At 49.6% G+C, this 23,475-nt stretch overlaps 1 protein-coding gene across 1 annotated transcript in view; it reads left to right on the top strand.

Moving 5' to 3' along the window:
• LOC119387838 (amine oxidase [flavin-containing]) overlaps positions 1 to 16,882 on the top strand; it is a 34,938-nt gene extending 18,056 nt beyond the window's left edge. The window contains exons 6-15 of the mRNA XM_037655372.2: positions 6,497 to 6,638; positions 7,726 to 7,786; positions 8,479 to 8,567; positions 8,895 to 9,054; positions 11,257 to 11,353; positions 12,450 to 12,561; positions 12,683 to 12,780; positions 14,284 to 14,395; positions 15,828 to 15,890; positions 16,009 to 16,882. Of these exons, the coding sequence (XP_037511300.1) occupies positions 6,497 to 6,638; positions 7,726 to 7,786; positions 8,479 to 8,567; positions 8,895 to 9,054; positions 11,257 to 11,353; positions 12,450 to 12,561; positions 12,683 to 12,780; positions 14,284 to 14,395; positions 15,828 to 15,890; positions 16,009 to 16,164 (1,090 nt within the window). The 3' untranslated portion in view covers positions 16,165 to 16,882. The remainder of the gene's footprint in view (positions 1 to 6,496; positions 6,639 to 7,725; positions 7,787 to 8,478; positions 8,568 to 8,894; positions 9,055 to 11,256; positions 11,354 to 12,449; positions 12,562 to 12,682; positions 12,781 to 14,283; positions 14,396 to 15,827; positions 15,891 to 16,008) is intronic.
• The last annotated feature ends 6,593 nt before the right edge of the window (positions 16,883 to 23,475 follow it).

The raw sequence follows: 23,475 nt of genomic DNA, 5'->3' as shown, positions 1-23,475 counted from the left end.
GAACCGCTTGAAACCTATGCGGGGGCAGTTGGCGATATACATTAAAATGGAGACGATAGACCTTCGATGCGACCTTGATCGACTTTCTGGTGTTGAAACCTGGCCGGTTGCAATTATATGAATTGTTAAGGCGCACTTTTCTTATACGACTTTCTCTGTATTAAAAACACACACACACACGCTCGTAGAAGCGTCATATTTTTAGTAAATTATGCAGGAACTAAGAGGCAGGTCTTATATTTGACACTCTGCAAAGCAATTTCTGTTACAAGCTCCTCGTGCTTTTTGAGCAGGGTAGACCGGGGATAATCGTGCCGGACCAATCAAAGCTACCATGCCAATGATTACTTAAATATTTCACCCATCCCGCTAAAGCCGCACATCAATACATGTACTGGCAGCCGCAACTTAATTCTTCGACGGAGCGGAGCGACTTGGGCGACCGGATACGATACCCATCCGGTTGGGGCGACCGGATACGGAGCGAACGGATACTCATATGCGCACTGAGCAGAGCAGAAACCTTATACTATACCACTCAGACAATCAGAATTCCGGGTGCTGAAGTTAATCGTCAAAAAAAAAAGGGTTGCGCAAATCAATTAGGGCGCCACTGCGCCGGAATAGTGATGAGAAGAAACTAATAATTGGGGTCTTATGTCCCAAAACTACAAGGGACGCCGTATAGTACATGGAGGGCTCCAGAAATGTCTACTACCAGGGGTTCTTCAATGTGCACCTAAATATAAGCGCACGGGCCTCTACAGCATCTTGCGTCCGTTAAAATGCGGCCGCCGCGGCCGGGATTGATATAGTTATAGTGCTTGACTAATGACCTTCGGGTCAGCAGTCAAGCACTATAACCGCAAGACCACCGCGGCCCGTGTGAGAAGGAACCTATACTGCCTTACACGCTGATGTACACATTGATGGCTGACAGATGATACCAGGAGCAATTCACACTGTGCTCAAGACGGGGACTCCGCTTTATTTCGCGGAGCATTGGCTTGTAATACACTGCGAGCGCGTTCTACAAAGATACAAACCATTGCTTCAATAGCATAGGCAGGGCTGATTGGTAAACAGCGTCGAGCAGCCTTCCCCTATAGAGAGAGCGCGAGCGCAGCGCGGCAACGGAGTTTTCCTGCTGACGTCATGCGAGACATGTCGATACTCAAATAAGATCTCGCCTATAATTCCACTCGCTTATAACTAATTTAAACGAATTTTAATTACCCCGGCACGACGCATGCCGAGCCTGCTCTGAATGTACGACGAAAGCGCGATAGCAAAAATTTTGTTGCCGCGAGCGTGCCCCCTCCCCTACATACACACACACACACACAAAAAAAAAAAGGTGATGTATGAAAAGACCGTTATGCACCAATTTTTTGAACTTAACGATTTGGTTTCACCACCAAGACGTTGACCATAGTCGCGTCGAAGCGCTATCGCCTACGTTTAATCGCGTTTCAGACTGCTTTGGAAAAAAAGAAAAAAGATTAAGGCATTCGCACTAAATGGGTGCCAAGCCTGAAGCGCAGCTGGGCGACCTTCCTTGTTTCCTTTTATTTTTTATTTCTTCCTCTCTCTCTTTCTCTCTATTTATTCTCTTTTTTGTGTCTATTTCTTTCTATTCATTTATTTCTCTATTTCTTTCTATCTTTTTCATCTTTCTTCCGTTTCTCTCTCTCTGTACTCGTCCTCTCACCCGTGCGAGTTGTTGCATCCAACGCCGGACAAATCGGCGCAGCGGAAGAGCGTGCGCCGGGCGCAAGTGTTCGGGGAGCAAAGCAGAAGATGAAGAAGAGGACGAGGAGAGCCGAATTATTGCGTTGCACGCGCTCTTCGTCCTCTTCATCTATATGCTTCGCTCCCCAAACACGTGCGCCCGGCGCGCGCTCTCCCGCTGCACCGATTTGTCCGGCGTGGGATTTTTTATGACGATACGCGGCGCAACTAACTCCGCTGTTAACAATATCTAGAACGCCAGGTAGAACGGCGAACAGTATCAGCAGGTAAGAGGACAAAGCAACCAACTTTTAAAGACGATAGTCTTTCTTGGGGAACTTAAACGCAGAAATTTTGGTGTCTGTCTTTCTGTCTGTCTGTCTGTTTGTCGGCACGTCCCTCGATTCAGCCACTCGGCCAAAGTTGAACCACTTGCCCAAGGGCCAGCCGTCTTGAACTGGTACGGCTGTTCATACTTGTGAACGTTGTCGATCAAAAAAGTAAATATCATGCATGTCTGAGGTGCAACATCACTAGGTAAGTATACACTAAACAAAAATAACCAGAAACGGGAGTAAACTGCTTGTCCTCTAGCGCACAACCTTTTCTGGGGTTTTTTTTACACGTACCAGTCGCGGTAAAAATTTACTCTCACGATAACCGAGTTTTTGAACGTAGCAACGGTAGTAATTTTTTACCCCCGCTGAGGTTTTCAGCGAGTATAGTAAGAGTAATTTTTTACTGCCTTTACAATGTTTTCCCGGTGATTTCTGAGAGTTATTTCTCGGTCGACAGTTTCTTGTGGCTGATGTAGTAGTATTTATTTACTCCCCTAACTCAGTTTTCGCGGCTATTTCTGATGGTTAAAAAAAAAAAAAAGGAGCGCGATTGCACCATGATCAATCGAAATTCGAATTTAATCAACGTAGAAAACACAGTATCCATGACATATATAGAGATAAACACATACACAAACACATACACACACACACACACACACGCGCGCACAACCAATGCAGAATAAAACACCACTTCAACCGACTGCTCCGCTGTACAAACGTACTCCGGCCAGCCGGTATATATAGGCACCGCATCTTGACCCGCCATGTAGTGCAGGTAGGAGACTTATGTTTTGCTTGCTTGAACAATAAAGATTCACAGCGCACGCGTAAACTTTTAAGTTTTGTGGCAAGTCGCCATGAGACACACCGACCTTTTTAGTATAAACCCGCCTTATCTCACCTTTTTGATTATCCAATTATTCGCTGGAACTCCGTGTTGGCCGCACTCCCGTTAGCAGTGCTGATGCACAAACCCGCAAAATATACCTAAGCACACACAAACCACGGCCACTCAACAATTTTTTTCATTGCGCAGCGCTACACAAACACAGTAGCAGCACATATACAGGAACGCCGGCGAAGTAGAGCGGCGCCGTGCCTGTACCAGGTTCTAACGACGGCCTCGAGGCCTTTTCGAGGAGCACGGCTATGCGATAAACGACAGCTGGCGATCTCCTCTGCAATTTTCGTCGTCGTTATTTTAGAGAGAAATCAAAATAGGTGTCCGCTATTCGAGGAGTCTTACGGAGCGATGCACTTACAACGAACGAGACCGCTCGCAGGCCCGGTTTTCACCGTGTTCGTACTTGCAGTGCACCGTCGGCCGCACGTTGGTTCCGTCTGTCTCGATCGGGGCTCGCCTTCGCGCTAGATGTTTCACAGCGGCGGCCGCATGGAGTGAAATACACAGTTTGGACTATACACAGTTGTACACAGGACTGTACACAATCTATGCGACGCTTGTTTCACCTGCTCCGGCGAGGCACTCACACCGGCCGCTGGCCGGCTCGGTGCCGACGACGTAGTGAAGCCTTTTTCTTATAGTTGTAGCCGGTCACTCTCCAGGAAGCAACCACGGACGATCACACCAGCGTGATTTTGTTGGCGCTGGGAGTGTTCTTCGTAGCTCTTCGCGATTCGGCACGGAAGCGAGGTATCCACGACGTCCAGGCTCGGAGCCTTGCGCTCGTAAGCGCACGGCCACTCGATGATAGAAGAAGCACCCCAGATCCAGCCCACTGTGCGCAGCCGCTTGCCATCACCGCCACCAGACATATACAGCACAAGCTTCTTACACTCGTCCCACAGGCGCTGAGCCGTGCCCCCATCTGGGAGGCAGAAAGCGTCTTTTCCGAAGAACCACTCAACAACAACAACTCGCCTGTCTCCAGGGCCGATATCTGCAGTACGGCTTTCCAGTAGGCTTTTTTCTTCGAGCAAGTCCTTTCGTTCACAGGCTGCTTTTCTCGCTCGTTGTGCTTCTGCAGCTGAAGTGCCTGAGGCGCGACAATGGCCAGCTTTGAAAAAAAAAAAAAACTCGAAGGGGCACTCATCGTCAGACAAAAGCCGCCGAAGCGGGGCGAGCGGGAGGACCTTGAGGTCACATGGTAATAAACTCTAAAACGGGGGTTAAAAATCACGTGACAGAATACACTCCACGTAGTAAAATTGGATTATGACATCCTTTTACTACGTTCCTCAGAGGTGGTGGTAAAACTATGTCATGTGCCACTTTTACTCCAACGTGAGGTAGTAATTTTAGAAGCGAGGGAGTTTTCAGAGGTAATGAGCCGCAAAAACCCCAATCTCGGCTAACTTTTGCTTACAGTATAGTGGCGTGTTCCTTTAATAGAAAATGCATACATACGTAATTTTAAGGACCCTAGTTTCTTAAGCTGCGCTGAAAATGCATAAGAATGGAAGCTTGAGCGAGTTGGTATGCGTTCATCTTTGTTGAAACAGCGCTCACTAGACGACGACGAAGTAAAAGAAGGCACAGGACAGGCGCTGCCTGTCCTGTGCCTTCTTTTACTTCATTGGGCGGCCTTCAGGCTGCCAGTTGTGGGCGCCGCTCTGGCGTTCCTGTTTTACCCAGGCGACGTGTAAATAAAAGAGTGTGTGGAGAGTACTCGTTGAGTGCGGACGTTTCTCTGCTTCAGCGCTTCGCGCCAAACCGCGTTTTCGGGCTGGCTGGCGTCCCCGCCGGTCGCGTTGGTCACCGCCGGTCTTCGCCTGCTGCTGCGCCGGGACTACCAGCACGCAACACAGCACTCATGTTTCCCGACGTATTGCTAGATGGCGTCCATATCTCACACAGCGCCTCTTCTATCGTCTTTACACGACATTTGCAGCGAAGCACGCAGATACGCGGCCAATTTTTTTGCTAAAGCTCTGGCCACCGGAAAGTAAGCTCGATTTCTTTTTCTATAACGCATCGTGATGACCAGCTTGTAGTATAGAGAATGCTCCACGTTATTTGACTCTTCTTTATTTCCTCCTGCAATGGTAAGCGGGTACATTTCGCGGGCGAGGTTTTTAACCGTTAAAGGCCAACTCCGGAGATTTTTCGAGGTCGATGGATCTCAATGAAATTCGCTGGGTACGTTCCTTTGCACGTTTCCGTCATTTACGCCAAATTACAGGCTTGAGACAGGCGCAGATTGTTTGCAAATGAATTTTAAATATTGTCTGCAAACGCCCTCCTGGCTTCCCACAATTACTGGCAACATTGTGTCTGTGACGTTAGTATTGGGAAGGCGGCGGAAGTGACACAGCCGAGGGCACCGCTAACTTCGGCCGCTACAGCGAGCGTCTGCTGTGCTGGCCGAGACACTGTCAGTATCAGACGCGGCACTGTCAGTCGCAGACATTACAGCTGATGCGCGGCGTGCTCACATCTCCACTGTGCGCCTGCTCGTCCCGGCTGTCACATTTTAGATGCGAAGTATCTTAAGGCCGAGCTCAATCCGGTGGTGTGCGGCGTGACCACCCTTACTGCGCATGCGCATACCCTCTCCATATACCTCCTCTCTACTTTCCCTCTTCCCTCCCCTCTCCCCCTCCCCTCTCTACTTTCCCTCTCCCCTTCCCCTCTCCACTTTCCCTCTCCACTCTTCCTCTCCCATACCCCTCTCCCCTCCCCCTTTCCACTCTTCCTCTGAAACGCGGGCTAGACATGCCGAAATTCTCTTCTGCGCAACGCCGCGATGAACTCGAGCGCATGCGCGTCCCCTCCCCTTCTCTCTCCTCTCCTACGCTGCCCCCCTCTCGCCCGCCTGTCGACCGCGTTCCCCGCTCGCCCTGTGAGAATTAACGGCCAGGCTAGATGGAAGATACGACGCGCGCAGTGTCCCTCTTCGCGTTCCACGACGCGAGGTCGGTATACCGACCTCGCGTCGTGGAACGCGAAGCATGCCCAAGAACGCCAACGGAACGCGATCGTGCAAGTGCTCCGGCTTCGCATCGCCTCATGGTCCCCTTTAGCGGGAGATGGTGTAATTTTTTTCATACTCCGCGCCGGCGTGACCGGCATGCCTTGCACGACTTCCGGTTCGTTCGTAACAACGTCTACGTCATACGTAGACAGTACACTCGGTTGGGTTTCGGTTTCGGTGTTGCGCTTTTTTGCTTATTTAAAATTATTCTCCAATTTGCCGAGTATTTCTGCTATCGGGCCCGTAACAGGGGCATCTCAGGAACATAAAAGCACCATTACTTTGACATGGCCAAAAAATCGCCGGAGTTGAAACAGACATACATGGTGCGCTCGGAGAAACCCTTCAGGACTGTGACATGGGCTTTTACGTATCCGTATGGATATACAATCACATTCTACGCGATACGCACAGGGCAGACGAGAAATACGCGTGTCGGTGAGGTAAATCACATAGCCGTTGTTCTTCAAAGCGCACACGCGTGCACAGGGGCTGCCGCGACTACCTGAGCGCCCTGGCGCAGGTAAACCTTTCGAGCGAGCCGAGCCAGGTGTCCCTGCTCTGGGCGCTGTGGTACATCAAGTGCTGCGGAGGGAATCGCAGGATGTGCAGCACATTCAATGGAGCGCAGGTAAGCCACTTGACTGCCTCACATGGAGCATGACCAAGCCTTCGCGGCCAAGATATAGTCTGCTTAGGGTGGATGCGCTGTTATAGAGCTCTGAACGAGGTGTTGCGTGTAGGTGTCGTAATTTTTCCAAGAGCACCTCACGCCGCATCTCGTACAAAGAAAGAAAATACTCAAAATATTTCTAAAAGCGCGTTATACGCTTCTAAATTATTGAGGCAGCGTTATATATATATATATATATATATATATATATATATATATATATATATATATATATATATATATATATATATATATATATATATATATATATATATATAGTCATGCACAAAACTGTATGCTGTCGACGCAAGTATAGTTGCTCGAATATGAATACTCGTATTTACGTTTAAATTATCCATGGGTATAACGTCTCAAAGCTGCGCAGTCGGTTGTCATTAAGAGCACCATATAATAATGGATGCCTCCGGATCAAGTTTGATCACCTGAGATAAATTAACGTGCAACCAAGGCACCTTATACAAGCAGGCTAACACGTTTTTTTTTTTTTTTTTCTTGTGAGCGCCGTTTAAGCAGATACTATGCGATATCGCAAGAGACGCCTCAGTTATTTTTACAGAGTAGCGCTTACGTGCCCGTTCCTGCGTTGATCGGCGTCGCCGTTGGCGTTTCTGGCGTCGGCGTAAGCGATAGAGCAAACGAGGACGAAAGAGAGCGAATGCGTAGTCTGTCGATATCACGAGGCACTGCCCTCTAACCTCGCGTTCTTCCTCCGTCACGTGCCCTGGCCCCTCGGTCGGAGCTCATAAGCATGCAGGGCTGTCACGTGCACTGCGGCTGGCTTCGCTTGTCGTAAGGGGCTGTCGGCGTTTCGCTTGGTTCGCGACGCCTGTAATGCACAGAGTGGTGTGCGTATAGCACTCGAGCACTGGTAGTTTCTGTGGCAATATGTAGCGAATGTTGCGTTGCTGCAACTGCGGATAGCCAAAACTTTAAACACATTGCCCCGACACGAAGCTGTGCTCAGAATTCGCATTAGGGAGTATCGTATCGTCGGTGAGTTTTTTTTTGTTGTTGTTGCACGCAGGAAAGGAAGTTCGAAAACGGCGCCATGACAGTTTGTGAAAGGCTCCTGCAACTGTTGGAAGGTATACACCTGTTTCCTTGTCACTGCATGCACAGACGTGCCATATACAATCACGTTAGTCAGCTGGAACAACTGGATATACTCAAAATATACGAAAAATAATGTTCAGAGAACAGCTGCGCGGTGCGACCAGCGACACGCTGCCGTCGCAACGCGCAAACTCGAGCGACTTGGCGTATATGAAACATTTGTAACTCACAATTGCAAAGCGGTGCAGCCGCTCTCATTGTCGCACGATTTCTGCATCGATATCGGTGTATAACCTAATCATTTATTCCTGATTATTATGCACTTTTCAACAGCAGGCGACTGCCCACGTCAGAGAGATTCACAGTGCACTGATGATTTGTGCGTCGAACACGACAGCCTACCCGAATAGTGATAGGATTACGCATATGTTCATCTGATAACTCGCTCAAATTTCAACTTTACTTATATGTCATCAGTGACATAGACAGACTTTTTTTTTCTTTAAGCGGCAGGCAAGTTTTGCCGCACTTTGTTTTATGCCAAGTAACCTGGTGCAATGAAATTCAGGAGGAGGGTGGGAGGAGGAACGTGCACAACGAGTACCCCTCTCCACCACCCCCCCCTGCTTCTGTTGGTTATGCCTCTGATCTCACTACTTTAACCAAACATGATTAACGAAGCGTTATTTACATTTGCCGCTTCTATGCCTATGGTTGGTTGCAGGTAAGGTTGAGTTCAACGCCCAAGTATGCGATCTTCAGCAGGACGAGAAAGGGGTCGTCGTGGGCGTCATCGATGGCAGGGAGTTCCAGGCAAGTATAACGGTGTCTCGACGAAAGACGACGTTCTCATCACGTTAAACACCCTTGTTAACAACATGTTAGCCTGACGCAATGGGCGACACATACTCTTGAACCATGATACCGAACATTACATTTATTCCAAATCCAGCTATTCAGGCTATTCATTGCCTTGTCAGACAGTGCTATGAATACATTCGAGAAATGGCTGAATTTTACGTTTGAACGATTTGAGCGGCACTTTCCTCTTCTTCTTTTTTTTTTTTCAGATAACGTTGTCCGCACAGTGACGTCGCTCCTCGCTGACCTAACCTAACCTATAGCCTAACAATATCGCAGGCTGATTACGTCATAATGGCGATCCCGCTGCCCATGCAGCTGAAAGTTCATTACGAGCCTCCACTGTCGCCGCTGCGAAACCAGCTCATACAACGTACGCCGGTTGGCTCGGCGTTCAAGATGAACATTTACTACGCCAAGCCCTTCTGGAGGGAAGCAGGTATGCAGTACATACGCGCCGATACGCCTTGATGAACCATTACAGCGAAGTCCGCCGCTCAAAATAAGTGTCATCGCTATTAAAATTATGACAGGCGTTGTCAACTCGAACAAGATTTCGGTACGCGTAACGCTGCGGGTAAAATGCACGCGCAATAGCATGAACGTGCAGCGCATTGGCGCACCAATACCAACATGGTCCGACTAGGAACCTTACTGAAAGTTCAGTGGAGGTTCAATGGTGAAGAGAAGGTTCATTTTGTGACGGCACAATTTGTGAATAGTAAAGGTTCAATTTAAATGAAGTGTATAAAACTTGTGTGCGATACAGGAGCGCAGCTATAATGTTTTTTTCCGGGACGGAAAGGGGGGGTCTGACCACACCTCTGTGCATGTTCGTGCGTGTGTTTGCATGTGCGCACATGTATATACACATACAAAACGTAAAAAAATCGCAGCATATCCACGGAGTGAATGATGATGAGTGGGCGAAGCTGCGGAGGTTCATCGGTAAACCGTGAATCTTCCGTGAATTCTGCCCGGTACATCATCACCGACGTACGTGAGATCGGGCGCGTTTATACTAAAGGTTCGATGAGTTATGACGACTTGCAGCTCACTTTAATTTTACATGTACGCTGTGAATTTTCATTGTTTAAAAAATCATTGCTTTAGAAAACATACGGCGTCTTTCGTTAAGCAGCTGGCGTCTTTTCGTTTTGCTTTAGAAACATCTGGCGTTCTTCCGTTTTGCTTTTACAAAACATCTGGCGTCTTTCGTTGGTTTATTTCATCAATCAACGGCGTTTTGAACAAAATTTTTATTGTTTAATCACGCACAGGAGAAATCTCACCAGGCACTACCTTGGAGGTAAAGAATGGCTGCTAATGGGAATGAGAGACAGAAGAAGTCGGCTTTTAGCTACCGCTGCGAATTTTTTATTGTTCAACAACGCACAGGAAAAATCTCCCACCGGCACCACTTTGGAGGTCAAAGCGTAAGACTGGTTACGCACTACGACTACGACTACGAGGGACGAACGGGTGCCGCCTTAAGGAGCTTCGCCCCTAAAATTCCGTAAAGGGGTGGGGTTGAACCCCCCCCCCCCTCAAACCAACCACCTTGCTACGCAGCTGGTGTTATGTAAAAAAAAAAAAATAGAACGCATCTCCACGAGGTGAACGATGACGAGTGGGCGAAGCTAGGCCCTAAGGTCCATAATGTCTACGTTGTGGTCGCCGACTAGTATAAAGGGTTTGTGCTTGTAGGAGTTTTATATTGTTCTGTCACAATTATGATTGGTATTAGTGTATTGTTCAACCTTTTTTTTGTGTCTCAGATATGTTACCCGAGCGTTGCCCCATATAATGTTAATTGAGTGACATAAAGAGTCTACGACAAAGCTCGGTCCTAAGGACCGTAGTGTGTACGTTGAAGTCGCTGACTAATATAAAGGGTTAGGGCTTGTAGGTATCGTCACAATTATAATTGTTGTTCGTCTATTGTAAACCTTTTTTTTTTATTCACATACACACATATGTTTCGGCTATAGCAACGGTTGTCTAACCACCATGACAGCGGACAGTGAGCGTCGACGACAAAGCTAGGTCCTAAGGTCCATAATGTCTACGTTGAAATCACCGACTAAGGGGTTGTGCTTCTAGGTGTTTTGTATTGTTCTGTCACAATTATTGATATTAGTCTATTGTTAAACCTTTTTTAGGAGATTTTACATGGTGCTGTGCCGGGAGCACGGACACCACACAATGGACAAGCCTAGACCTTAAAAACGTCTTTAGTCGTTATTATATGGCTCCACAATCGAGCAACGCAGTTTGACTGTCGATATAATACTAACGCAGAATTAACAGACAAATGGGACTATCTGTTTGAAGGGGTGAACTTGTGAGAACACTTTATGCCGCGAAGCGCGATGTGACACCGTCTGCCCTTTACCTGTTTAAGGGGTTTCGCATTTCTTCTTAAATAGTGACACGAACGCTTGACGCGTATTCATTCGCATCGTACTGATGAACATCGCGGAAGGCAAGGACGAGTTAGCAGTGGGCACAACATCCCTAGATTCGTTCGATGATTGCACATGTGACGCGGAAATGGGCGTATACGGAAATGTCGAAATCAGTGTAAGGTCAAAAGGAAACAATAATTTGCATTCCCTATTATCTGCGCTGTATTTGACAGGCTACGGTGGAATAGCATCCTGTTCCGACGACGACCTGGCTTTCACCATTACCACGGACGACTGCAGACCTGGATTTTCGCTGGCGGCTCTCACGGTGTAAGGACAACTCTTCTAGAGCGATAGCTCGACTCCTCCCGGTACCAGTGGCGTAACCAGGGGGTAGCACACTGGGCCCGTGCCTCCCCCCCCCCTTTCCCCCGAAATCTTTTTCTGCCATGGGCTAGAGAGCACAAAATGACACTCGACCACACTTACCTGCCCGGACCCCACGCCGGATCAAGGGCGTGCCCTCCCACCCCGAAACAAATTTCTTACGCCGCTGCGGTATGGTCCCTTGCGGTACTAACCCAGAAAACGTTCTTGTGCATGCGTTCGGCCTTGAAGCGGAGCCTTCTCGCACGTGCGTCGTCATAGCAACGAACATGCGCAGTGTCGGTTTGTTCTCTTCTCCCGCGCACCCCTCTCCTCGGTCGGCGGGCGCGCGCACCTCAAGACCTCAACTCCTGTCACTTGCTTCCGCGCCGGCAATACGAAAGAAATCCGCCTGTTCCATTTTCCTGTGGTGTCTGCCGTTTTGGTAGGGTTTTGGTAGGGGCCTGGACAACTGCTACTGCCAGAAGCAAAGCCTCCGAGATGAATAAACGTTTGGCGATTCTTCCGCTAGGGGAAGGGCGCATGCGCAGGGGCACCGTGAGAAAGGCGGATTGCGGACAGCGGGCCGATGCTTTCCGAGGTATACTTAATTACGATAGCAAGACATAATTCATGTACGAACATTTTCACAAGGCCTCTTCTGTGCCATACTTGTTTTTTATACCCGATAAGTTTTACTTCCGATGAAATATGAGCGGCGTCAATAAATTGGGGTGGAGGGATTATCTTGTCTGAAGCCTTTTGTGCGTGGCGTATCTAACCATGCTTAACAAGCCAGAAAACTTGAAGGGAGTCGGAGAAGACCGCAGAGGTTCTGACCAAAATTATTCAAGCAGCAGCAGCACAGGACCTCTGACTGTATGATGCATAGCGCAATTCACTGTAGCAGTATACTCTATAGTGTCAAGTGTGTCACTGAAAACGAGGAGCACACGTACAATGTAGAGCACACTGTTCGGTGCACTGCGTCATTGTGTTCTTCGTTTTTTTTTTCTTCACTTTCTAGCTATTTCATTAATTCCATTGTCTTTGCCGGCAGATTCGCCATCGGTGACAAGGCCTTGAGGCTGCAGGAACTGCCGAAACAGGTCAGACCCAAGGTTATCGCTGCAGATTTGGCAAGGGCCTTCGAACATGAAGCGGCCCACAACGTAAGAAACGTTTGTTATTACATTACGAAATCCATCTTCTTCTTGGTCGCGTCCCTTGAATGCGAATCACGTTGGGATGTGCAAGAATTTTTTTTTTTCTCATCTCGTATTTCAATTGCAGCCTGTGCACTTCGAAGAGAAGAACTGGCTCGAGGAGCAGTACTCCGGTGGTTGCTATGTGTCCACATTTCCGACGGGGGTCATAAGCAAATACGGAAAGTAAGAATGCCTATAGTTTACCGATTTCTTGTCTTGCGGCTGTTCTTTGTGATTTTCTATGATATTTTTTTTTCTTCAACGACGTAGCTTGGTGGGAGAGTTGGTTCATGCTGTCCTGTCCAACGCTTGTTCTGTCGATCTGGTTGTTCTTCATCACTGTCTGTTTTATTTTAGGTGGCTTCTTCTTTCTGATCTTTTCTTCTATTATTTTTATTAGTAGCGATGTAATAACAAGTAGATGGTAATCAGCAATGTAAATTGCAGGCGCACGTACAAAAACGACGTTTCTACCGGTCCCCGGACGAAACGTCGAATCAATGTAATTTTTTTTTTTGCGCGTGCGCCTGCACTTCCTATTACTTATTAATATAATTACCTGTGTGTGTGTGTGTGTGTGTGTGTGTGTGTGTGTGTGTGTGTGTGTGTGTGTGTGTGTGTGTGTGTGTGTGTGTGTGTGTGTGTGTGTGTGTGTGTGTGTACGTGTGTATTTATTTAACGAACTCTACATACTTTTTTTCACGTGTGCTCTCGCATACAAAAAGGTCTTAGCAACACAGCGCTGCAGAAAAATATAAAAATAACGGATAACGGTATACTACTCAGGTCAATCAACATAAAAAATGAAAACAAAAATCTCATGATTAGAATTTTATCAGAAAAGGATGTTGCTTAATTATCTGTTCATCATTTTTGTTCCTTCCGCACATTTCGGCCGCAAATACGTCACACGTAAAATCTGTTAGCTGGCAGTTTCGTTTGACAATTACATTTACCGTGATGCGAGGAAAGCATCTGGCGGTTATACTATAGTCATGGACAAAAATTGTAATGCGTGCAAAATAACAGTTACTAGCTATTTCCCACGTGGAGTACCAAGTGCACGCATCGGACACAAACACTCAACGGGTCCGGTGTGCCGCCCCCTGGCTACGCGATTGTGCAGCGTGCACATAAATTCTTTTATTTGCCGTGTTTTCGCTTTTCCCGTTCTCCTGAACTTATGTGAAGTATTTGCGGAATCCGTTTCCTCAGCAGCCATTTTAATTATCTTAATATCGCAGCTGATAAATAGAAACACTGATAACTAATTAAATATTGCATTGCGAACAAGCTATGCTCTTTCGATGACAATGACGCGGCCGCTCAGCTGCCGGAAGTGGTTTCGAGGTTGACTGCGAGGCCGGCAATGACAATTCCACGTGGTGTTCCTATAGAGCCGCTGCAAGGAGGAACCTTTAAATGTGTGTATGAAATTAGTAAATAATTTAATGCAAATTAACTAAGTAACGAAACTGTGCAACGCAACTGGGCGATTAGTTAATTTTGGCGTTTTACGTGTCAGAACGACGATACCATTAGCAGCCATGGAGTAAACGGGGGGGCGGGGGTTTTTGACCACCCAGGGTTCCCCCACCCCTCGAAAAAAGAAAATGCAGCTGCTATATGGACGCGAACCCGTGCCCTTCTGCTGAGCAGTGTAACGCGATGCCACGTGCTATGCAGGACCCTGAGGCAACCGTTCGGCCGGGTGTACTTCGCGGGCACGGAGACGGCAACGGTGTGGCCTGGCTACATGAACGGCGCTGTGCAGGCTGGAGAGAGGGCTGCCAGGGAGGTGCGTAAAAAGTGTCGACTTTGTGCGATGCGTGCAACGTTCGCGCGTTGAGTCTGTCGGCTGCCAAATTTTCGAGTCTGATCCGCTGGTTTGCTTTGCGATGAGATAGGTGTCATTTCAAGCGCTCTTCACAAACGAGGAGTATTACAACCAATCGATCATGTCAAATTGTGTTTTTCAAAGTAAAGTAGAGATGTGATTGGTATACTTATCAGAGCCACGTCTAAAAAAACATGCGTTCTTGCATGCGAAACGGAGGTGGCCACGGTCCAAGGATCTCCGTTTCAGAAAATGTTCTTCTGCAGTCCAGTCGGCTTAGTGGGGTCTGTAAACAGGTGCGTTGGACGTCGTGTCGAAGACAGGCGTTGCTTACCTCCCAAAGTTCTAAGCATCGATTCTTGACATATCCGCCAGCTAAGGGCTAATAAGTTGAACTTCTGCTCTGGGAAGGCGCATTGGGGGTGGGGGGTGGGGGCTTATTAGACTAAATGATATTACATGGGTGACGGCGTAAGCTATCATGACAAAGCGCCACCTCTCTCTGCCTCTTTGTGCGTCATGTCGGAGTGACCTACAATATTAGGTAAGAACCCTAAACATCGCAAGACACGACTAGAGTGACCTAGAATACTATAGATCACTCTAGACGCGTCTTGCGCTGTTTAGGATTCTTCTTTCACAAAAAAAAAAAAAAAATGAAGACAAGCGCACGACGTCACTGTCGTAGTTCACTATCAGCCGTAGGGAAGGGCAGGATACATACCTAATGTGGTGCAACGGTTAATCCGACGTCTATTACCCCCCGAAGATGTAGTCAAGAAGAGTCCCCACAAGCAATGAAGACCCACGGCCGCTGGATAAAAAGCGCTTTTTCATCCAGCGGCCGTGGAAGACCCCATGCGTGTGGTGATGATGATAGTGTGCAGATAATAAATAAGTGCCCAGTAAGTGTCCACAATAGTGAGTGGTTAAAGCAGAAGCTAAGTGGGATGCGGCACCGGGCCCATGTCCTTCGTGGGCCTCGCTCGCGACCGGCTGAAAAACTGTTGCTGAGCGTGCTTGCATGCTGCACGCGCCAGCTTGGATGCGAAAATGCACGGCCGTGGACCCCCCACTTCTCCATCTATATGGAAGCCTGCGCGGCGTGCCGATGCGGCGTTTCGATTAACTGTACACTCGCGATGGATTTACGACCAGCTAGAACATACCATTGTGCACGCCGACTAATAATCATTGAATAATATTAGATGAAATGTTGAGAAGTTAGTCACCTAGTACCATAAATATAATGTATATTTTGTCGCTGATCAATGAGCTTAACATGTGGGCTTCGATAATTCACCGGCGTAAACCAGTCAGCACCATCAGCCCGGTCACCATAATCATTATCATAGGTAATCTTGCAGGTAACCTTTCTTCCCCTCACAACCAGGTCCTATGTGCGATGAAACTGCTACGGAAAGACGAGATCTGGGAGGAAGAACCAGAATTTAAGGTGAGTATACGTACGTTTGCCTCAGTTACGGAACGACGATACACGACGATAACATGTGTGTACTTGGCGGCGGCGTCTATGCTCGAATCTACAGGGCATTGTTCTTCGCATGTTGCAGGGTGTGAAAGCGCGGCCGTTCGAGATGTCCTTCCTGGAGCGGCATCCCCCTCACGTGCTGCTTGTAGCCACTACTGGAGCCGTCGCCGCGTCCGGTGTTGCCTGTGTGGCGGGCTACTGCGTTTGGAAGGCAGTCACCGCCATGCGGGGGCCATAGGGTAGCGTTATCAGAGGGCACTTCGCGGAGAAGCATTCTCGAACGCGCATTGTACTTCATCAGAAGGGCCTTATCCACAGATGGGGAATTCACCGCTGAATATATACTACCTATTACTGAGCGTTAGAGCACAGTAATAGTACGTATATCCTCCCGCAGCAGTCTATGAATAAGGCTTTCTCAAGCATTGCGATTATACTCTAATGTCAAAGACATGCATGGGTACGAAATGGCATCTAACGTGCGACGGGCCTGAAGTATAGGTTGCTCCTACTGCAGAAACTTAATGGAACGTGTTAAAGGGTTGAATTCACGCCAGACCGAGTGCAGCATCGCCAGGCGTGAAGAAGGGTGGAGAGGTCAACCAGACACTCGCCGGTTTGCTACCCTACGCAAATCACGCCACTGACGCAATCTCGAAAGCTGCTTCCGAAAATACGCTGCAAGCTCCATGGCACCGAGTTGGCGCGAGGACTTTGCTTTTCCAGCACCACGGAGAATACGCAGAGTGGTTTGCTCCTGGAACGCTGGGAACCGGTTGTACGCAAGAGAAGTGCTGCCAAGCCAGGTGTTGCTTTTGCGTCGCATTTCCGACTGTGCTACAACTTTTATTAAGAATGTACTTTCCACATGCAAACTACACATTAATCGCTGCACGCCATATCGGCTCTGCGCTTTCTATTGTAAAGCTTGCTGACCTCCCATATCATTAATAGATAAAATAAATGTTTTATTTTGAAAAATAATTGCTGCTGATTGCGAGTGAAAGGAAAATAAAAGGTGCAACAAAGGTGTCTTAATTGGAAAGAAAGAAAGGACGCGCTCTGAGGGGCCGGGTCTAGTGGGCTTGTGGTTTCTCTCTTGTACTCAAGAAACAAAGAAGACAGCTACACAATAGTGCAAACAACGATTCATTGCACAGTACCGCGGAGCTCCCTGTCGAGAGCAGAAAGCTCTCGACAGGGAGGTCCGGAGAATCAGACGCTTGCTTGCTTGCTTGCTTGCTTGCTTGCTTGCTTGCTTGCTTGCTTGCTTGCTTGACCCTTAATTCTTGGCTCTTACCCACTACGGGGGATTGGCCACGAAACCGGCGATTAATATAAGTGGGGAAATTTAGAATTTAGACGCTCTTAGATATTTCTTCTTCTTTTAAACTGCGGCGCATCGAGTGACCCCCTGCGTCTCCTACCACAGGGGGCGTCTGATGCAAGGTGCTATGTAGCGGCCGTGCAAGGTGTGCCCAAGGAGGTTAAAATATTTTAAACCTCCTTGGGTGTGCCCGGTGTTCTTTGTCTTTTTTTTTAGGGGCGAAGCTCCTTAAGGCGGCACCCGTTCGTCCCTCGTAGTCGTAGTAGTGCGTAACCAGTCGTAACGCTAGTACCAGATCTTGACCTCCAAGGTGGTGCCGGTGGGAGATTTTTCCTGTGCGTTGTTGAACAATAAAAAATTCGCAGCGTGCGCGTTAACTAAAAGCCGAATCCTTCTGTCTCTCATTCCCCATTAGCAGCCATTGGCATGTTCCAGTAGGAAACGTTAGTAGAAGTAGAAGTGTAAGTGTTAGCTAAAAGCCGGCTTCTTCTGTCTCTCATTCCCATTAGCAGCCATTGTTTACCTCCAAGGTAGTGCCTGGTGAGATTTCTCCTGTGCATGATTAAACAATAATTTTGTTCAAAACGCCGTTGATTGATGACATAAACCAACGAAAGACTCCAGATGTTTTCTAAAAGCAAAACGAAAGAACGCCAGATGTTTCTAAAGCAAAACGAAAAGACGCCAGCTGCTTAATGAAAGACGCCAGATGTTTTCTAAAGCAATGGTTTTCTAAACAATGAAAATTCACAGCGTACATGTAAAATTAAAGTGAGCTGCAAGTCGTCATAACTCATCGAACCTTTTGTATAAACGCGCCCGATCTCATGTCGGTGATGATGTACTGGGCAGAATTCACGGAAGATTCACGGTTTACCGATGAACCTCCGCAGCTTCGCCCACTCATCATCATTCACTCCGTAGATATGCTGTGATTTTTTTCCTTCCACATCCCGAGTGGGTACAGAAAATGGCCACTTTGTCGTGCACGTCTCAAGGGCAGTATTCGAAATGAAAGAAAATTAGGATGGTGGTAGTGGTGGTAAACATTTTATTCAAGAAATTCACAAGAGAGCTGCTGTGTGCCTGAGTGGCAGTCCCTAGTCCGGGACGCCATTCGAGATGACCGCTGCCCGGGCGCGCGCCACCAAGGAGCGTTGCGCATCCAAGGTAGAGCAGCCGAGCAGGTACTCCTCCCAAGCCTCTCTATAGTTGGGATGGGGAAGGGAGATGAGAAAGAAAGTGGAGTTGCAGGACACGAAGCCACGACGTGAAAGGTGTCTGCGAGGACCTGACAAGTCGGGCACATGCCAGAGATTTCCGGGATGAAGTGCCGGGCGACCGCCGGACTAAGGAAAGTATTAGTCTGAAGGCGGCGTAGTATTCGTTCGTCTGCTTTCGCCAGACCGCGAGCAGGGCCAGGGTAAAGTCGACGCGAAGTGCGATAATAATCCAGAATATCACGGTAGCGTGTGAGGCTCGAGTTTCCAGGATCCGAATCAGGACATGGAAGGGCAGCGGCCCGGAAGAGAGAAGCGTGGGCAGCGGCATTTGCCGCCTCGTTGCCGGGAAGTCCTGTGTGGCCTGGAGTCCAAACTATTCTTACGGAGTGAGGGCTAAAGAGCCAGGAGGCGGCTTGAAGGAGACGAGCAGCCAATGGGGTGATGGAACCCTGGATATATCGAGAACAGGCTGAGCGCGAGTCTGTCAAGATAGTGTGAGTGGTGGGGTGGGAGACGGCCAAAGCGATGGCGACCTCCTCTGCATGAGTTGCATTGTCGGCTCTAAATGAGAGGCTGTCGACGTGGTGACCTTCTGTGATCACAGCGGCCGTGTAGTGACCCGAGGGGGAAGGGCCCGAGACGTCTACATAAAATACGCCAGAGCGATCGTAGTGACGCGCCTCAAGGGCAGCAGTGCGCGCGTGCCTTCGACCGGAGTGTTGTTCGGGGTCCATATTGCGGGGGAGTGGCTCCACCCATAACTTCTGGCGCCAGATTTCCGGTACTGGGGATGGAGGTACCGGGTCAGAGCTTGTGTTGAGGCCAAGTCTGTGTAGCAGGCGGCGCCCGGAAGGTGTCTGCGAAAGACGATTAAGTTGGTTGACGCGGTGGGCTTCCCGCAGCTCCGCGAAGGAGTTGTGCACCCCCAGGGCCGCAAAGCGGCTATTGGAAGTGGCGATGGGAAGGTCCAGAGCGCGCTTATACAAGGAGCGGAGAAGAGTACCTAGTTGGTGTTCGTGGTGACGACGCAGGCGAAGGTAGGGTGGGGCATAGAGGACCCGACTGGTCACAAACGCTTGGGCCCAACCGGAGGGACTGGGTCCCTCGGAGGCCGCCACGCTTGGTAGAGACTCAACGGAACATACGACTCACTTGTTCGCTGGTGCGTCGGAGAGAGGATATGGTGCCCTGAGGGTCCAGTGAGGACGAGAGGTGCAGCCCGAGAATCCGAAGGTTCTGGACTACTGGAACAGGTCCGGAAGGGAGGAAAATCTGGGGTGGTGGTAGGCGGGAAACCAAGAGAAGAGCCGATTTGGTTGGGGAACACTCCAGGCCGCAAGAGGCGGCGTAAGTGTCCACCAGAAGGGCAGCCTGTTGTAGGCGTTCCTCGATTTGAGCCGGAGAGCCGGTGTTGGTCCAAATTGTTATATCATCGGCATAGAGCGCATGGTGTACCCCCTCGACCTCGTGCAAGAGAGAAGGGAGGTTCATCATGGCCAAGTTAAACAGGAGGGGTGACTAGACCGCTCCTTGAGGCGTACCCCGTGTGCCTAGTGGGAACGGGCCGTGTTCAGTAGTGTCGATGCGGAGGAAGACCACACGATCAGAAAGAAAGGCGCGGATGTACTCGAAGGTCTTCTGTCCGCAGTTTGTAGTGGAAAGATTGGCGAGAATGCTACTATGTTTGACATTGTCGAACGCGCCTCGAAGATCAAGAGCTAGTACGGCTTTGTCATTGTGGCGCATGGTAGTCGGCTCTATGATATCGTGGTGGAGCTGAAGCAGGACGTCCTGTGCCGACAGATGCGGGCGAAAGCCAAACATCGTGTCGGCAAAGGTCCCCCTAGCCTCCAGGTAAGAGGAAATGCGTTCGCGGACCATAGTTTCCATGAGTTTGCCGGCGCAAGAGGTGAGAGAAATGGGTCTCAGGGCCTCAATGCTAACTGGCTTGCCCGATTTGGGGATGAATGTGACCAGCGAAGTGATCCATTCTGATGGAAGCGGCGAGCCATCCCATATGGAGTTAATGAGGTGGTGCAGTGATAAGAGGGCCTGGTTGGGGAGATTCGCCAGGAGCGATACTGTGATGCCATCCCGGCCAGGAGCCGTGCCCCGTCGCATTTTCGCCAGCGCTGCCCGGAGGTCGGGGAGCGTGTATGGAGCGTCAAGCTTGGAGTTGGGGGAACCAGAATACGTGTATTCTGGGCCAACGGGGCCGACCGTGCGACAAAGGTATCGGTCGCAGAGGTCCCGCGCGAGTTGGTCCGTCGTGCCCTGATAGGCATGCAAAGCACGACGGACTTGACGCTGTGTTTCTCCACGAGTGGTGGATAGATCCAGAAGGCTCCGGAAAAGTCGCCACGTGCTCTTGGAGCTCATCTGGCCTGCTGCCTTCGTGCAGGTGTCGATCCAATTTGAGTCAGCAAGCTGCACAGAATATGCAGCCGCTTCTGCGGTGAGGGCCTCGATGCGGGAGCGGAGTTTACGGTTCAGCTTGTTTCGCCGCCAACGGCGTATTATTCCGCGGCGGGCATCCCAGAGATGCCGGAGGTGTGGGTCGATAGCGGGAGTCACATTAGTGGTAGCAAGTGTCTGAGTATGCGCTCGTTGCGTATGAAGGGCATAAGATGCCCGCGCCGCGTATTCGCCAAAATTAGGGATCAGGGGAAAGGGTTGCGATCTGAATTTGGTCCATTCGGTAAGACTGGCCTGGCCCCAGTGGTGGCGCATTTTCTGACGCGGTGTGAAGACAATACGGATCAGAAAATGATCGCAATCTAGAGTTTCATCGAGATTCTCCCACGTAGCATCGCGTATGTTACGGGTGAGGGAAAGGTCGGGACAAGTGTCACGCGACACTGAATTACCGGAACGTGTGGGATGTGCCGGATCAGTGAGCAACGTGAGACTGAGCGAGGAGATGAGCTCCTTAAGCTGTCGGCCCCGGGTCTTCTCATAGTGGTAGCCCCAGTGAGGGCTGGGTGCATTGAAGTCTCCAACTATCACAAGGGGTTGACGGGCCGCCGTACACAGGGCCTAATGGAAGAGTTGCGTGAAAGACACCCTCGAGAGATGAGGGGGGCAGTACACGTTCAGAATATGGATCGATGGTTGCCCCCTCCGCTGAGGGAGCACTGAGACCATGCAGTAGTCGTACGGGAGGTGCAGATCGAGATCGATCTGAATCGCCGTGTACGCCTTATGCACGATGAGGGAAGTGGTGGTGCCGCCTACATAGGGGCAGTATCCGAGAAGGGTCGGGGTTGGGCCAGATTCCTGGAGTGCCAAGACAACCGGTTGAGAGCAAAGGGATTGGAGAAAGAGGGAAAGGTGTGAGCGCTTTCGCCTGTTCCCGAAACCTCTAGAATTTCACTGTATGATTTCGAATTGTGACGGGGGAATTGAATGGGCCATCATCGTTTGGTAGCCATCATGAATGTCTTAAATTTTAGATGCCCTCCGCCATGTCCTGTTCGGAGCTTTGGGAGACAGGAAGGGGGATGGAAACCGAGTTACCTGGGGTCGAGGTGCCTGTGGCCACCTTGCGGTGCCGGGGAGCGGAACCGATACTACTTTCAGATGGGGAACGGGACCGTGAAGTTTTGGGTTTAAACTGAGTGATCGCCCAGGCCTGGATGGCCTGCACTACCTCAGCTACAATGCGTTGCACGGAAAAAGTGGAGATGTGGTGGAGGAGTAGATTTTCAAGACGGGGGACGCGCTCCTCAATTGACAGAGCTGGATCAATGGGCACTGGAGCCTGAGGTGCCCCGGGAGCCAACGATGCTACCGGAAAGGGAGCAGTAGCTACGGAAGGCGTGGGGGTGTTCGATGTAGGCGCAGCCTGAGGGCTAAGCTTGGGGGAGGTGGCCGGCGGGGTCGTCTGGGCAGGGGCGGCGGGACCGGGTACCTGCGGAGTGCGCTGCTGCAGGGATGCAACTTGCTTGGTAAGTAACGCAATTTTCCGCTGAATGTCCGCGTTCTGCTTGCGGAGAACCGCAAGTTCAGGAGAGGGAGGGGCAGCAGGAGGGGGAAAGAGAGGCCCGGGAGCAGCAACCCCTCCCAACCACTCACCTGTGGTGGCGAAAATTAGGAGCGCTGCGTCTGCAAGTGTCGACAATGGAGAATCAGACGCTCTTAGATATTTCGTTTTCTTTTAAACTGTGGCGCGTGGAGTTACCCCCTGCGTCTCCAGCCACACGGGGGAGTCTGATGCAAGGTGTTCCTAAACTTTAAGTGTTCCCGGTGTTCTTTCTTTTTTTTTTCCTTCCACATCACGAGTGGGTACAGAAAAGGGCCACTTTGTCGTGCGCGACCCAAGGGCAGTTTTCAATTAGGAGCGTTGCGTGACAGAAAACACGCTCACGCTCCTCCGAGATTTGCTTACCACCAGCGGTACATGGTGTATATAAATAGGTCGCCGTTATTTCGCCGGCGCATGCATGGTGTGTGACTGAGTTGTCTAACGCAGCGCGCTGGGAAGCGAGGGGTTGCTGGTTCGAATCTGCGGTCCGGTACTTCAGAATTTTTTCTTCTGCTTTATTTTTCTTTGTGCCTTCATATATATATATATATATATATATATATATATATATATATATATATACATATCCGGGACATGATGGCGTCGACGGACGGCGACGGCGAAAATCAGCCGAGAGGGTCCATATAATTGCTATCGCAATAAAACTAGAAGAAAAAGTTCCGTCACCGGGAGTCGAACTTACGACCCCTCGATCCCCAGCGCGCAGCACGAAACGATTCCGCCTCAGACGGCACGTTCTTCGTTATACCAGAGCCATTCAATTCTTGAATGACTCTGGTTATACTAACGGCGTGCTATTTATATACACCACTTGCCGGTGGCGGTACTCAGAGATCGGTGGTACATCAGCGTGTTTTCGTTATCACTAGCGAGATGGCGCGAAAGGCTCGAAGGGCGCGCTTTAAAGGTCATCGCCCCACGCATTGAGATGAGCGTGCGCCTCTACAGGGCGTG

Source organism: Rhipicephalus sanguineus, chromosome 3, assembly GCF_013339695.2.
Source record: "Rhipicephalus sanguineus isolate Rsan-2018 chromosome 3, BIME_Rsan_1.4, whole genome shotgun sequence".
NCBI classification, from domain to species: Eukaryota; Metazoa; Arthropoda; class Arachnida; order Ixodida; family Ixodidae; genus Rhipicephalus; species Rhipicephalus sanguineus.
The sequence above is the reverse complement of the archived record's forward strand: the minus strand, read 5'-3'. Positions and strand labels throughout refer to the sequence as shown.